Source organism: Oncorhynchus gorbuscha, linkage group LG04, assembly GCF_021184085.1.
Source record: "Oncorhynchus gorbuscha isolate QuinsamMale2020 ecotype Even-year linkage group LG04, OgorEven_v1.0, whole genome shotgun sequence".
In the NCBI taxonomy this organism is placed as follows: domain Eukaryota; kingdom Metazoa; phylum Chordata; class Actinopteri; order Salmoniformes; family Salmonidae; genus Oncorhynchus; species Oncorhynchus gorbuscha.
In genome coordinates, this window is record NC_060176.1 from 21,528,714 (window position 1) to 21,545,333 (window position 16,620).

General features: G+C 42.0%; 2 protein-coding genes and 1 pseudogene across 2 annotated transcripts in view; 2 read left to right on the top strand and 1 right to left on the bottom strand.

The window, feature by feature from the left end:
* Positions 1-73: 73 nt before the first annotated feature.
* Positions 74-2,259, top strand: LOC124033495 (annotated as a pseudogene).
* A 1,256-nt stretch (positions 2,260-3,515) lies between these two features.
* On the bottom strand, positions 3,516-8,140 carry LOC124033147 (DNA replication factor Cdt1-like). The gene is made up of 10 exons (XM_046345105.1): positions 7,461-8,140; positions 6,875-7,027; positions 6,454-6,692; positions 6,151-6,345; positions 5,908-6,053; positions 5,707-5,801; positions 5,428-5,619; positions 4,449-4,592; positions 4,154-4,355; positions 3,516-4,044 (listed from the first exon to the last, which is right to left on the bottom strand). The coding sequence occupies exons 1-10, from the start codon at positions 7,977-7,979 to the stop codon at positions 3,881-3,883; spliced, it is 2,049 nt and encodes a 682-aa protein (XP_046201061.1). The 5' UTR covers positions 7,980-8,140; the 3' UTR covers positions 3,516-3,880.
* A 781-nt stretch (positions 8,141-8,921) lies between these two features.
* The window catches only part of LOC124033838 (piezo-type mechanosensitive ion channel component 1-like), an 81,535-nt gene continuing 73,836 nt past the window's right edge, over positions 8,922-16,620 (top strand). The window contains exon 1 of the mRNA XM_046346203.1: positions 8,922-9,937. Coding sequence (XP_046202159.1) covers positions 9,874-9,937 — 64 coding nt within the window. The 5' untranslated portion in view covers positions 8,922-9,873. The remainder of the gene's footprint in view (positions 9,938-16,620) is intronic.

Below are 16,620 nucleotides of genomic sequence, written 5' to 3' on the forward strand. Positions count from 1 at the left end.
TAATTTATTAAACTTTGAGCGCTTTTCATAATATAAATCTCAAAGAGCTTCATAAATAAACAAGCAATATATCATGACTGGTCAACCAATAGAGGCCAAGTCTTTGAATGCTGCATACTCTGCAGATGGAGAGGGTCAGTTCATGGTTTGAGAGGATGGAACTGGTCAGAGGATGGTGATGGAGTTTGCTGTTGATCTTGTACAGGGCAAGTCTGTGAACCAGCCTGAGTCAAATAGCCACTGGAATTCTCCTCTTCCACTCTGTGAAGCACCTACTTGGGTGATGCCTCGACATTCCTCTCACTATTATGAGAGGAATTATTCTAATTAATAATAATTCAATTATGGCTAAACCCAGCCTATCTCTACAATGCATCTTTTGAACATTTTATTTTAAACCTTAGCCACACTGCTAACCGTATGTCTAACCTTAAATTACGACCCAAAAGCACATTTTTGTTGTCAGATCTGACTTTGTGGCTGTCGAATCTAGTGGAAATCCAATCGATGTGTCGAAGTCAACGAACATCACTGTTTTGGGGTTTCCACTAGATAGTCCCTTGACTTTGTAGATGTGCTATGTCGTAAAAATTCATGAAATTAGCTTTTTGGTCTTAATTTAAGGTTAAGCATGCGGTTGGCAGTGTAGTTAGGGTTAGGTTTAACATTCTGATTTGTGGCTGTGGTAACTAGTGACAACTCGGATTTTGTCACGACACCAACAGGCATCTGACTTTTTGCCTCAAGATCCACACCACACAAGAGTTGACAGGCAGCTAACGCACAGTTAGCAGTGCACACGAGAGAAGCAAAATAAGAATTTGTCACAAAACATTTTCCTGATTTCCCAAGCAAAGGAATACTTTTCATGTAGGCAGTGAATTATAGATTACCGCAATAAGATTAGCTAGCTAGCGCTACATTTATGTGCTGTGTTACCTAGCTAGCCATCTTCGCAATGTTAGTGTTCTATTCTAAAGAACATGCATTCTTGTAATACTATTTTGTAGTAGCTAGCTAGCTATGTTGACAGGCTCGATGTAAAATATATATTCTAAGGGATTGCTAGTTAGTTTGTTTATTTCAACAGCTGTGAATATGTTTGTGTCTGTCACACAGAGACATCTGTCCAATTCTCAAAAACCCGGGTGCACTAACCGCAGTCATCGATCTTTTTGAAGAACGTGAGGCAGACGCATCCCCAAGTAGCACTGATTGATGGCGAGTCCCCATGGATGTGTTTTTACGACAGGCAGCCCAATTTGGTCATTTGACCAATCAGATCTGAGAAAGATCTGATGTGAAATAATCAAATGACCAATTGGTGGGAAAAAAAATATCAGAATTGGGCTGCGTGTATATAAGGAGCCCATGTCACCCAGTCATATGCAGCTCCTGTGGAACGTTGACATGAGAGGCAATGGGACTGGAGCATGTGTCACTGAGGACACCATGCAGCTCCCCAATTCGTTCGCTGTCTGGGAATTAGGCAATTCTGAGCTCTTTGAAGGTTACAACTGCAGCTGTCATAACCACATATTTCCTTCAACACCATGGATTGTCACTGTGTTCTAACAGTGTGATCTATGTCCTGTATGTCTGGCTGCTCAGGGGTTTCTCTTCGGATCCCTTCTAGCCCAGAGGTTAGGAGTGGGATTTGTGCTGGTCCGGAAGATGGGAAAGCTCCCAGGGCCTACACTGTCTGTGACACACAATCTGGAGTATGGAGAGGTGAAATTGGCTGGTGATGACCGCTGTATTACCTCCTACACCTTTCTGTCCTTTCATATCACAGCTCCAAGCCTCTGAAAAGTACATATGTATTGGACCCTACCATTTTTCCCCCCTTTTCAATTAATATTCCTTCATCAGGCTGAGGTTAAGATCCAGGAGGATGCAGTGGCTCCAGAACAGAAAGTGCTTCTTATCGATGATTTACTAGCCACTGGAGGTGGGGCATTTCACTGTTCATTGGGTGTATTTTGTTCAAATGAGTGGACAGTATGACAGATAAAAATATATATTGATTTAAGGGAACAGTGTTTCATTGGCATTACCCGTCTTTGTTTCGAGGCCAGTGTCAATGATAATGCCTCCATATTACTCAGTAACTCTCTCTGTTTGTCAGGAAACCTGTATGCTACCTGTGAGCTCAAGAAGAAACAGAATGCAGAGGTAATGGGCTGCATGGTGGTCATTGAGCTCAATGGGGTTGAAAAGTTGAAGCCAAATGCCCTCTTCTCCCTGGTGCAGTATTGAGGTCAAAACAATTCCAAATAATCCACTCAACTGTAATGGAGACCATTTTTACATAGGAATGCTTTGGAAAGTTTACCTATGCACTATAAAGCAAATGGCATTCATTTTCTAAGTATACATAGTATGGCTGTGACGGTCATAGAATTTTGGAAGATTGTATTTGGCCAGCCAAATGACCATGCTCAGTGTAGTAACAGTTTGAATAGTAGCAAAAACAAAACATTTTTACACAGTATTTTCTCCTCCGCTCGACTGCATGTGCTGCCATAATAGAATGGGCGGCCATATTCAAGTCAATGATGGCATAATGCGTGAACTGGCGAAAGCAGGAAGTGTACCATAGAAAGAGGCAAATTCGAGAGGATTTACTCTTGCCAAAAACCAGTCCACATGAGATGAGCCCTTTTTTGTATGGAACTCTATCAAAGAAGCCTCACGTAATTCAACAAAGCCACTTCTTACATTGGTTCAAAATACTGCCCCTACAATGTGTAGATGAGTTATGAAAAAAAAACATCCAAAAGTGCCAGCAGCACACTACCCAGCATCCCACTGCTGGCTTGCCGCGGAAGCTATGCAGAGTTGGATGACCAGATGCTGCTGGAAGTGTTGTTGGAATGCCAGTGGAAGGCACTCTTTCCTCTGGTCTTTAAAAAAATCCAAATGTCCCAGGGCAGTGATTGGGGGACATTGCCCGGTGTAGGGTGCAGTCTTTCGCATGGGATGTTAAACAGGTGTCCTGACTCTCACTAAAGAGCCCATGGCACTTGTGAGAGTAGGGGTATTAACCCCGGTGTCCTGGCTAAATTCCATCACCTAATTATCCCCAGCTTCCAATTGGCTCCATCTTTCCCTTGTAATTATTCCCCAGGTCATAGCTGTAAATTGTGTTCGTAGCCAACTTACCTAAAATAAGGGTTAAATAAAATGTGGCATTATAACTGAGTTTTGCCTGTTATGCACACATATCTGGCTTCAATCATTGACATGCATTTAGTCACAGCTAGCTTGTCAATAGTTCACCTTAAGTGTACCCAATGTGCTGTTTTTATGGTTACATTAGTTTTCCTCCACAACTGTTGTGTGCTAGCCCTAAGTATCAATGTCTAAAGGTGCCTTTTGGTATTTAATTACTGTACTGGTGCAATTGTATGAGGCAGTCATTTTGTCAATATACTTGGTTCATTGTGCACTACATAGAACAAGAACCTGCTTGATGGAAATCCATTGTGCAAACAAAAACAAAAGGCAGTTTGTCAAGGGTAAAAATATTTTTACTCCAATGCTAGTGTGGATGTAATACAGCTTAAAAAAATAATAAGGATAAAACACATGGCAAGTATATTAAACCAGTCCGTGAACTAGAAAGTTTATTACAAAACTAGGACAACGGTGTTAGAATACTACCCAACCAACAAGAAACAGTCACCAACAAAATGAGTCAGTATCATTGAACACAGCATTTATCTATACACATTAAAAAATATGCACACTTATTGAGTTGGTAAAAATAGTTTAACTTCCTTTAAAAAAAAAAAGTATAAACAAACCAGCCCTGCATTGTCCAATCACTAAAATACTTTAGTCACACTCAAATTACACATTGAAAATCATAGCAGCTTCAAAGCCTTTCTTCCTCTTTGGTCTTCTGCTTTAGTTTCTCCAGTACCACATTCAGGTCCATGGTCTTGATCAACTTCAGATAGAAGTCCTTTCTAATTGTGTGAATGGTAAGCCATTCAGGAGTCAGTTCTGCCAGCAGACGAAGGTGCAGCTCCATATCACCTAAAAAGATTGCAGCAGTTCTGACATTGACTGACATGAACACCAAGGGATTTTTTAAAGTAAAAAAATATAGGATTTCATATATCAGGCATTTCTTCAGATAGCTCACCTGTGCTCAGGGCAGAGCGGTAACTAGAGACCATGCGGTTACAGGCCACCTCCATGATCAGTGCAGGTTTCTTCTCTGCCACAAAGACGTTACGCAGGATCCGAGCCAGCTCTCCCAGCCGTGACATCATCACAAGGCGCTCCTCCTGTTGAGGGTTCCGGGTCATGGCAGCTTGGAGCTTCTGAGCCTCCTTTGCTCGGATCTATAACGAAAGAGGGATCAGCCCCAGTTCTCACACTGTACTACATACACACATTTTATAATTTGTCCTAAGTGAAACAGCAGGGTGACCTACCCTCTCCAGCAGGGACTGAGACACCCCTTTGAGGGCACTGTGAGTTTCAGCAGGAGCCACATGAGTTTGTGGAACAGGCTCTTGCTCTTTTACACAGACCATCTCTGCAGTCTTCAGAGCCATGTTGGCCAGCGCTTTCTCCATCTGCAAACAGCAAAATGGTTAATACCAAACAATGCAATTTAAATTAATGCCCTTTAAAACTAGAGCCCAATCAAATCCAGGTTTATTCAGCACATACAGTTCACAACAAGTATAAAACATGCAGTGAAATGCTTACTTGCAAGCTCCCGCAACAGTGCAATAAAGTAGAAGTACACTATAGGATATACAGTATACAAATCATAATCAGTGGATAGTGGCAACTGCTAGGCCTCCGACCGCAAGGCACTACAGAGGGTAGTGTGAACTGCCCAGTACATCACTGGGGCCAAGCTTCCTGCCACCCAGGACCTCTATACCAGGCGGTGTCAGTGAAAGGCCCTAAAAATTGTCAAAGACTCCAGCCACCCTAGTCATAGACTTATCTCTGCTACTGCACAGCAAGCGGTACCAGAGCGCCAAGTCTAGGTCCAAGAGGCTTCTAAACAGCTTCTACCCCCAAACCATAAGACAATTGAACATTATTTGCATTGTCCCCCTCCACACCACTGCCAGTCTCATCTATGCATACTACCTCAACTAACCGGTGCCCCCGCACGTTGACTGTACTGGCACCTCCCCACACACATATATATGACTGTTGCTCTTTAATTACTTGTTATTTCTCTTATCCATATTTTATTTTTTAACTGCACTGTTGGCTAGGAGCTCGTAAGAAAGCATTTCACTAAGGTCTACACCTGTTGTATTCAGCACGTGACTAATAAAATTAGATTAGTGTTGGTCACAGTTGATGTTATATAGACAAAACAGCAGTGTTGACTGTGTGTAAGGGTTGGATGTGTGGAGAATGCAGGACAGACCAGTCAGTAAGTACCTTAGGGGTCATCATGGAGCGGGCCTTGTCCAGAACCTCCCGGGCAGTGGTTAACTTCTCAGCTTCCTGTGGGGGCTGGGGCAGCTCACTGGGCAGGACATTGGGCACCTCATCCACATTGAAGCGAGGGTGCCAGCGGGTAAGCTTGTCATCTGGGACTCTAATAGGAGGATTCAACTTGGAAAGGAACGCCTAAAGACAACATATACAGATTGGTTACCAAGTCGGGTCAACTCAAAGTATACAGCTAGAGAATATGCTCTCATAAATGGTGCCTACCTTGTGATGCCCTTTCACAATGCTGATTAGGTTTTGGTGGAAGATACGTCTCCTCTCTAACAGGCGGGAAGCAGCCAGCACTGCCTTGCTCTCATCTGAGGAACAAAAACAGACATTAGGAGAAACTGTAGCATCAGCAGTTATTTAAATACACTCACCTGTATTGAAAGAATACAAAGCATCATGAGACCTCCCCCTCACCAGCTTCAATGAGAGGCTCCACTGTGAGCTGGTAGCTCGACTTCCTCACTGTAGCACTGAAGGTAGGAATGTTTCTCTCCTGGCGGAAAAGGTAGGCCGTAGGATAGACAGTCTTAATCTGGCCCACATGGGTCTCATCAAAACGCCTGTGAAATTAAAAGGAAAAGTAATGAATATTTCTGCTGCTCCTTCCTGTGGATTTCTACTTATCATCCAATTAAATAATTATAGTTTGCACCATACTTGTGCATCATGTCCTGGACACCCTGCTTCACTTTGGCAAAGGTAACCGTCTCTGAGCGGTTGAAGAGCATTCCCACTATGGTGTCCATGCTACGGAACATTCCGGCAAGCAGTTTGTACTTGAAGGGCAGGGTGAGACCAGGGGGAACATCCTGGGCAAGAGTATGGTACCGCTGATAGGCTGGGAGCTTATCTCTGAAAAAGAGCATATTACAGATCAGGACAAAGGATTAGTTATAATCAAAGCAACTACAAAAGCCTCTTCAAATAACACTGTTATTGAAATACTCGTTTCATCCTCACCCATCCTCGGTTTGCGGCCGATTATTTTCCTCAGTAGATCTGGCCTCTGCCAACCTCTCCTCCTTCCGGTGTTGTGCCTTAGCAGCAAGCTCTTTAACACAGGCTAGCTGTGTCTTCAGGTCTGGGGCAGTGGCAGTAGACTCGGGGGGCATAGACGGCAGGTTCTCAGCTTTCTGTGTCTGGCCCTGTATCTTCTTAAGGCGGAACTTGAGGGCCGCAACATCCTCGTTGGAGAAAGTCTGATGTGGTAGAAAGACAATGCCATTGCAACATTTGTGAGGATTCTGTCCATTATGGTATGACTAAAGAGTAACTTGATTAGATCAAATGAAACAATCTCAGATAATTGAATTGTGGCCAGGTGTGTAGGCATAACAGTGAAGAGCAACGGTGAAAGCATAAGCCACCAACAATACTGTACCTTGTGCCCCTCTTTTGGTTTTGTGCTGCCCTGAACATGTGGTTTGTGCCTTGGAGAATTGTTGGCACTGCGATTGACGAAATTCTTTGATTCTTTATCAACAGGTATTGGATAGGGTACCTGCAGGACATCTTTAGCCAGAGGGTGGGCTGCCTGGTAAAAAAAAGGATTCAGCTGTGACTCAAATGTTCAGCCCCCTTCCCAATTAGTCTTCAAATTCCTTAGCCAAACATTGTCTGTGAGGTCTTTCGTTGTGTCTACTTTATGATGTCTAACTAGCTAACCATTCTGGACCAGACTTGCTAGGTTAATATTTCTAGCAATAGAGGTCGCCAACTTGTAGCACTAAAAGCTGTAAATGGGTTAGTTTATGACTATAATAGCAGTCAGTTAAAACATTACTTAAGCCTGTGCTTGTTTTATTTAGCATACAGAACAACAAGTAGTTGTTAAGATCTAAGCATCTAGCATGTGTTTACCACAGAACTTAATTTACGCAGCTTAAAAAATAAAATTAAAAAATTAAATGACCCCATAGGCTTTTGCCAACGAGCCATGGCGGCCTACGAAAATGCGCCAACATTACCTGTTCGTCGTTTTTGACGAGAATCAATTTCTTCCTGACCGACTTCTTTACAGCTTTAACCGGCTCAGGACTTGTCCCTGCAGCGATGGCGTGTTTATTTGCCTCGATCCGAAGACGCTTCTTTGCTGTGCTATGTTCAGCAGTGGTTGAAAATACAGCTGATCCAAGATCGAATTCAGCTTCTGTAGAGATCCTCTTGGGAGTACGAGGGCTGGAGAAAAGTGTTTGTTTTTCCGAGTCGGTCCTCGCCAGCACCTCCACCTCATCGACCGAAGTCGCCTCATCAATAACCCTCCAAAACTCATCTTGTACACTGTTTTCAGAACATGTTGATTTGGAATTCTTTATCATAACCTTTGTTATAGGTGCCGCATTCTTGCTTTTCGACCGAGTTGATCTTGTGCATGGCTTACTTGTTACGGTGTCCACAACTTGCGTTTTATTGCCATCACCATGCGCAGCCCCACAAGCATCTTTCTTTCTCTTGACGTAGAAATCGGTGACCCGCGCCTGAGACATAATAATGTTAATCTAGAACCACACAATTATCTTCTGGCCAGGAAAGACGACTGATCAAACGATAAATAAATTTCAACTCAGCAGCTTGAGCTACCGAAGTATATATGAAGGCTTGCTCAAAGTCGCTATGACCGGAACATGCAACATATTTTCGCGCGAAATAGACACGTGACCTTCATAAGCCACACCCTTCTCCCGCCCTGTTTCAAAGATTGGCAATTGGTGGACAATTTTTTGCTAGATTTAGCAACTTTTCAGTCTACCCTGGTAACTTTTTTTTCAAACAGCACCTAGTAACACATTTAGCTACTTAAAAAAATGGAACTTTTATCAACTTTTGAAAAGTGACTCAAACGCTAAAATGGATGCATTTTCCCTCTAAATGACACAACTACTTATTGCTGTCACACACTGTCACAATACACGTGCCTGGCTGAAAAGGTGCATTGTGAGTGACGTCAGCAGCAGGCCAGCAGCAATTTCAGCAAATTGCAAATCATTGTTGGCTGACTGCAACAGCAATAGCAATAGCACGGGTTCGATGAGCCAAACCCAATGAATATAGTTGGTAACGAATGTTTGATCTTGAACAGAACTTACACCATCAATCAACAAGTTTCAATCAAAACTGTACAGCCAGAAGTACAGAAAAGACTGGGACTCTACCTGAACAAACGTCAAATCATATTTTTTGCAGGGATGGCCAGTCAATTTGAGTAACGTTATTGTGTATTCCAAGTAATGACGCAGTTTTACGTTATCACGCAATGACATCACAACGTAATTTAGCAACTTTTAGCAACAAATCAACCTGCCTCTAGCAATTTACCCTGAAAATTATTTGGCAACACTGATGAGTTGGGCTTGGTGTACCGCTAGAGGACGCTAGTGATTTACCAGACAATATTTATTTAGAAGATGTCGAGTCAATTTCAAGCAGGTTACAGTAGTGTGAAACTTTTTCAAAAGATTACCGAGTACGAGTTTTCGTGTGTATATTCTCAAAATTCATAGACTACTGGTTTACTGCGCAGTTAAGGTAGGGCTTTTTATTAGCATGTTGCTGAAGGAGTGTCACATAGCAACATTTCACTTATAATTTCCTGCTATGGGCTAAAGTTTGTAAGTGTCATGTGTCAACGCAAAACGACAACGTGCTCTTTCAAATAGGAAAATCGCATGCGATGGTGCTGACAGTGAGATCTTCAAACATGCGTTAACTGTGATATAGAATAGCTGAATAGGCTGAAAATATATTCGTTTCTTTCGTAATTACCATACATTAATTGTGTATGCTTGTGAGATAGTCTTCCTCGTGGACATGTTGCTTTCGAAAACACACCTTAAAATTGTTAGTTAGGTTATGTAGACAGAGAGAAAAAAAATCTGAGGAAGTGCCAACCCAGTGCGAGTGAATTGGATTTACAGCGATTGAAAGAACAGTTCAACTGTTGCATTAGGCCTACTGGTGAATCACTTTTTCCATGAAGATATTGCTTTACATGGAATATTCAGTTCAAGGGGCGGAAAGAGAGGAGAGTTGTTTCAATACGGCAGAGCTGGTAGTTAGTTTTGTTTACAATTTCGTGCGAATATACTTTATATCCCCGAAATGTGAGGTGAATATGTCTTGTGGATTTACAGAACAAGAACCTCAATAGATTTCATTTGTCCACTACTCAGGAAACTTGAAAAATATTACTTTTGGAAGTCATATGTCTGCCTAGTGGAATGACCGCACCGCTTTATTTTATCGGTTCAAAAGACACTTTGAAAACCATGATTATTGCGGACTGGGTTTATTAAAATGAATTGGGTGGAATTTAACGTTCCGTCGAGGAATGTCAGCGGGACTGTAGACTGGAGCTAAGCAGTGCATTTGGGACGCGCGCTCATGGAGCTTCAGGTGGTATGTGGACTGCTCTACTGCATTCTGTTGCCGACGTTCTTGTTAGCAGGTAAGCTGTCAGGGTTTCCATCGTAAATTGAATTAAACCAGAATTCTACTGTAGTGCCCAATAGGCCTAAATGATTGATATTATGTTATTTTGTTGCATATTCAATTTGCATGTCATGCTATATTATTTATTGTTGTCTACAATAAAAATATATTTCCAGCCTACACTGACAGAATGTCATTGATAGATCACATCATTTGAAAATTGGAATCATTTCTGTATGAATATGATTATTATGGATTAAGTATTTGACCTCCCTCTTTTGCACAGTGGCCCAATGAAAATAGGTTATATTTCTTTCTCTGCTTCTCCTGTTTTCACCAGTTCTGATAGACTCCAGTAAGTTCTCCTGATTCATTGAGGTGTTTATTTAGCAGACACACTCAGGCTTGGCTTCCTTTCTACATAAGGTTTTAGACAGGACCTCTTCCTGTTAAAACACACAAACACACACTTATAAACTTTTTTTTTAAGGGTTCCAAAAGGTTTCCTTGGCTGTCCCCGTAGCATAACCTATTTTGGTTCCATGTAAGACTTTGTAGAAAGGGGTCTACATGGAAGCCAAAAGGGTTATCCTTTGGGGACAGCCGAATAATGCTTTTAAATAAATAACGCTTGTAGATTGAGTGCACACCATTGTTCACGCTCCATTCTGTGCCTATATAATGGTAGGATGCTGTGCCACATGAAAATGCAAGTGTGAATGGTAGAATAAACAAAAAGTTGTTTTGTATTTGAAGTTTCAAGTGTAGTAGGCCTATGACTTGGTAAATTAACTGAGCACATTGTCCCCCACAGGTAGGCCTATTACTATCATGTAAGTGTTTTAACAGGAAACCGTCCTCCTCAGTTGTGTCATCTGTAAAGATTCCTTTCTATCTCAGCTTTCTTGTCCCTGAATCTTTCCATTCCACCAGCCAATTTTAATGCACAAAAATCCAGCTAGTCTCCTGCTGGTCTAACTAGGAGCTATGTGGCAGGTATAGATGTGGTTCAGACTGTTGACAGGAGACTGCTAGAAGATGTGGCATCTCTTGTCACATGGGTTCTCTGTGGCAGGAACAGAAAGTGTCTTGCGAGCCTCCTTACCCGTAACACGTGGCCGACCAATCTCTACTCATTTCCACATTGGTTGCAACTGTTTCAATCTATGTCTCACCCACATGCCTGATTCATTTATTTTTCCTTTTTTGACTGCATAATGTAGGCTACATGTTGCGCTTCACATGTGGTTTAGAAGTTGCAGGGCTCATCATACATGTCCTCTGTTTTTTTGTCAGCAAGATCTATTGGTGCTCATCTGGATGCAGACTGTAACCCTGCCATCTTTGTGGTCAATCCAAGGCTGGAAGGTGCACATCACTGAGGGCAATAAAAATGCTCCTGACGGTGGGTCATCCTGACCAGTGCTGTGTTCCACATCAGGCCACATAGGAACTGTTTAATCAAGACCACATGGTTGGCTGGTGTGTACTACTACCGTTTGAAAGTGAGCCAATGAGAAGGTAATGAACCTGTATCTTAGTGGAATAAAGATTTTAGAACAAGGTGGATTATGACAAACACAGTAAATCAAATCAAATGTTATTTGTCACATGCGCTGAATACAACTTACCATGACGTGCTTACTTACAAGCCCTTAACCAACAATGCAGTTCAAGAAATAGTTAAGAAAATATTTACTAAATAAACTGAAGTGAAAAAATAAATGAAATAATATCAAAAAGTAACACAAGAAAATTACATAACAATTACGAGGCTATATACAGGGGGTACCAAGTCAATGTGTGGCGGTACAGGTTAGTTGAGGTAATTTGTAACGTGTCTTGCATAGATAATAAACAGCGAGTAGCAGCAGTATAAAAACAAAAGGGGGGGGGGGGGGGGGGCTTGGAAGCTGGTGGAAGCTGTTAAGGAGCCTTTTGGTCCTAGACTTGGCGTTCCAGTACCGCTTGCCGTGCGGTAGCAGAGAGAAGTGAGTGGAGTGGAGTCTTTGACAATTTTTTGGTCCTTCCTCTGACACCTCCTAGCATATAGGTCCTCGATGTCAGGAAGCTTCCACTATATTCATTTCGAAATTTGAAGAAAAGCTGGACCTGTTCGATCCAAGCAATCAAATATAGTTCAAATAATGACATACTGCATCAATTATATTTTCTACTCACACAAACACACACCTGTGTGATAACAAACACACACTTGTGTGATATGAACTCTTTCATTTTGGAACACTTCTGTATGCCAGTCACAGCACAATGATATAAAAATGAAATGTTCTGTGCTCGCGTCTCCTACCAATACTGCGGTGTAACCTCCTTTTATAAATGTACATTTATAATTTGTACATATATTTCCATTGGCAATGTGAATGTGAATAATTTCTCATACAAAACCTCATTTAAATGATCAGTGAGTGCCCTTTCCTCCAATGATGCCACACTGTCATTGACAAACAATACTAGGCAATCAGTACTGTAGAGGCAATCAGTGCTTGTTTAATGACAATACAAACCCAACCCAGTGTCCAATTAAGCAGCAATCAAATTCTATTTGTCACATGCGCCGAATACAACCAGTGTAGACCTTACAAATGCTTACTTACAAGCCCTTAACCAACAATGCTGTTTTAAGGGGGGAAAAGTGTTAAGTAGATAATAGGTAGGTAAAAACAAATAAGAATAATACAAATTTTAAAAATAGTTAAAGAGCAGCAGTAAAGTAACAGTAGCGAGGCTATATACAGGGGGTACCAGTACAGAGTCAATGTGCGGGGGCACAGGTTAGTCTAGGTAACGGAGGTAATATGTACATGAAGGTAGAGTTAAAGTGACTATGCTTAGATAACCAGAGAGTAGCAGCAGGGTAAAAGAGGAGAATGGAACGTGTGTGTGTGTGTGTGTGTGTGTGTGTGTGTGTGTGTGTGTGTGTGTGTGTGTGTGTGTGTGTGTGTGTGTGTGTGTGTGTGTGTGTGTGTGTGTGTGTGTGTGTGTGTGTGTGTGTGTGTGTGTGTGTGTGTGTGTGTGTGTGAGGTAAAGCTCATGTAATAAACATGGGGGGTGAGTCTGCTGCATAGGTCTGATAAACCGCGCGTTTGATTCTCCAGCTGCGGTACATAGTTTTAACACCTGTAGTCTGTCAAAAGTCTCACGCTCCAACACAGCTTAAGTACACCCATTAACTAGAACGATGCTCCAAACACTGTTAACATTACACAGCCAGGAGACAGCCAGTGTAAACACTGCAGATTTAAAATAGGCATTTTCACTGGACCGTCACTTTTATTTTGAATATATTATTTTCAATCTCTATCTTTTGATTCAACTGGTTGGAAGTGTAATTCAGAGCCTTGAAGTGCTATTCTGTTGTTGAGCTGTTTGAGAATGTAAGATAGACTCGATCTATGCTAGTTCTCCTTTTGTCCGGTGCCAAGGATAGATTTATCTAGGTTTTATTTGGTCCACTCATTGCCATAAAGTTGAGGTATAGTCAGTGAGATGTAAACCTGCAAGAGGCCTGTTCTAGGGCCCTACTCTGGGTTGAGACTCTGCTTCTATAAGAAGAGAATGTGAGAGGGACATGACTGGCAAAGTGGGTGAGGAAAATAGTTCACCCTCAAGTCCTGGCATGCTGCTCATTACCTCATGTTCAAAGCTATAAACAGTATGGTTGGTTGGCCTGTTCGCTAAATTGTGTGAGTACATTGCATTACCTCCGTTAATCCCATCTGTTTTTATACCTAATAAGAGACAATTATGCCCAATCCCAAGAGTGAATGGGGGTGGGCTTACTGGGCTAAACTAAATCACAGATGTGTCTGGTGTGTTTTAGTGTTTAGAGATTCACAGTGGTCTCAGCAAGTTTTGGAATATAAGGTGTGTGTGTATTCATGGATGCTAAGGGAAGCCAGGCTTCCCCCCAAAAAATGACAGAGGAATGTTTTCATGTATTTTATATGTATTTATCTTTCGCCTCTCTGTTTCATCGTTTTTCTTAAATTCGTAAGAGGCTGAATGCATCTCACCGGAGAAAGCATCCGAGTGAGCGAAACAGTGCCCCTCTGTCTCTGTATGATGCTGTCTGATACAAAAGAGTATGACATTGTTTGCCCGCTGGTAGTATTGAATGCAAGGGAAGCCAGCAAGCATTTTGCCTCCCTTGATTAAAAAAGTATAAAATAATAGCCAATCAGCATTGAGATAAACTGGGTGAGCTCAACTGTAAATGGGCCCGGTGCACCAAAGAAAAATGTGTTATGGGAAGTCAGTTTGGATTTGGTGTCCCTCCTATCAAATTGCATTGAGAGCATACGTCACTGACAAACAACTTGAATTGTTGCGTGTTGTTGTCCTCTGGTGGCCCAAGGATGGAGATGGGGATTTGGTGTTGTGGTTTTACTTAATGCTCCGTACTGGCCAATGATTACAATGGCAATTCTTATCCAACCATTAATTTATACACTGCGCCCCTGGCCTGAGAGGATGGAAGTTCAATATGTAGCTAGATGTAGAAGGCTATTGTTAACTAGATAACTTTGCCCATGAAAGCAAGCATTTTAGCCAGGTAGCCTAGGACAACAAAACTAGAAGTGTGTACAGTATGACAGAGTGATAGATCATTTCAACATGTCAACATGAGAGAGGAGGATGGCATTGGCGTTTCTCAACATGTAGGGTGAGTCAACATGTTTTTTCTGCTTGCATGACCACACACACACACACAAATCAGAGCCAAGGACAGCCACATCATATTCAGCTTACGTTGATTGGACTAAATTGTTTTTGGAATCTTTTAGTTGTCACTGTGTTAGACTAAGCATAGGTGATTTGATGATGTTGATATTGTACTAGAATAGTGGAGGCAGTTCCTGTTTTCTCTGCGACTTGCGATAACTCTTCGTGGTTCTAAATCAATAGTTGTTTAGGAGTCCGAAAATGTCGGAAACATTAACTTGCTTGACCGTGCTGTAGGTCACGTAACTATTTGTTACATGCTATTTGCTTTCAATTTACTCTGCCACTGTGTCTTCTTATTGTCTTGGCCTTAAGGCCTATATATCACGGACGCACCGCTACGTGTGTGTGTGTGTGTGTGTATATATATATATATGTGAGTCAGCACCAGTCGTGGCGGTTGAAGCAGCTTTCACAGTCTAGTCTGAAATGTGACACAGGCCTTGTGGTGAGGGCAGGGCTCCATCCCGGCTCATCTAGCTCCACATTAGAAACGACCCGCAGGAGGCACGCCTGTTGACTGGAGCCTGCAGGCAGAACCACTGCCCTTAAATTAAATTACCACCGAGACATTGATTGTGTAGCCCAAAACTGGGTGTTTGTTTTACTATGTCCTGGACATAGACCCATAGTCAACCCGCAGCCATTTTTACCCCACAAAATCAGGAAGGAGGTAGAGCCAGGTGAGACCAGCCAGCAGCCCCAATGTTCCACCTACATTGGAAAGGCTTTGTTAAACACTTTAACACAAATATAAATGCAACATGCAAAAATTTCAAAGATCTTACTGAGTTACAGTTCATATAAGGAAATCAGTCAAATTAAATATATACATTAGGTCCTAATCTATGGATTTCACATAACTGGGAATACAGATATGAATCGGTTGATCACAGATACCTTTAAAATAAATGCAGTGGCGTGGATCAGAAAACCAGTCAGTATCTGGTGTGACCATCATTTGCCTCATGCAGCATGACACATCTCCTTCACATAGAGTTGATCAGGCTGCTTCCTAGGCCATCATTGAAAATAAGAATTTGTTTTTAACTGACTTGCCTAGTTAAATAAAGGTTAAAATAAAAATGAATGGCACGAAAATGGGTATCAGGATCTCATCACGGTATGTCTGCATTCAAATTGTCATCGACTAAAATGCAATTGTGTTCGTTGTCCCTACCGTGCCTACCCATACCATAACCCCACCGCCACCATGCGGCACTCTGTTCACAACATTGACATCAGCAAACCGCTCACCCACATGACGTCATAAACGCTGTCTGTCAGCTTCCCTGAGATGGTGTCTGACAGTTTGTGCAGAAATTCTTTGGTTGTGCAAACTCACAGTTTTATCAGCTAGTCAGCTGGTGGCTGGTCTCTGACCATCTCGCAGGTGAAGAAGATGGATGTGAAGGTCCTGGGCTGGTGTGGTTACACGTGGTCTGCAGTTGTTTGGCCGGTTGGACTTACTGACAAATTCTCTGAAACGACGTCGGAGGCGGCTTATGGTAGAGGAATAAACATTCCTTTATCTGGCATCAGCCCTGGTGGGCATTCCTGCAGTCAGCATGCCAATTGCACACTCCCTCAACTTGAGACATCTGTGGTGTTTTTATGACAAAACTGCACATTTTAGAGTGGCCTTTTATTGTCTCAGCAGAAGGTGCACCTGTGTAATGATAATGCTGTTTAATCAGCTTCTTGATATGCCACACCTGTCAGGTGGATGGATTATCTTGGAGAAGGAGTAATGCTCACTAACAGAGACGTAAATAAATTTGGGCACAACATTTGAGAGAAATATGATTTTTGTGCTTATGGAACATTTCTGGAGTCTTTTTATTTCAGCTCATGGAACATGGGACCAACACTACATGTTGTGTTTATATTTTTGTTCAGTATACATGAAGTCATTTACATGTTCATGTATGGTAGTTTGAAAGTGGAACCCAA

Bases quoted from the DNA above. Each gene is read 5' to 3' on its own strand.
- LOC124033147 (XM_046345105.1), bottom strand. From the start codon at position 7,979: ATGTCTCAGGCGCGGGTCACCGATTTCTACGTCAAGAGAAAGAAAGAT. The intron at 6,693-6,874 runs GTACAGTATTGT...CTACCACATCAG, and splicing joins AACCAAAAGAGGGGCACAAG to ACTTTCTCCAACGAGGATGT. The intron at 6,346-6,453 runs GTGAGGATGAAA...GCTCTTTTTCAG, and splicing joins CGGCCGCAAACCGAGGATGG to AGATAAGCTCCCAGCCTATC.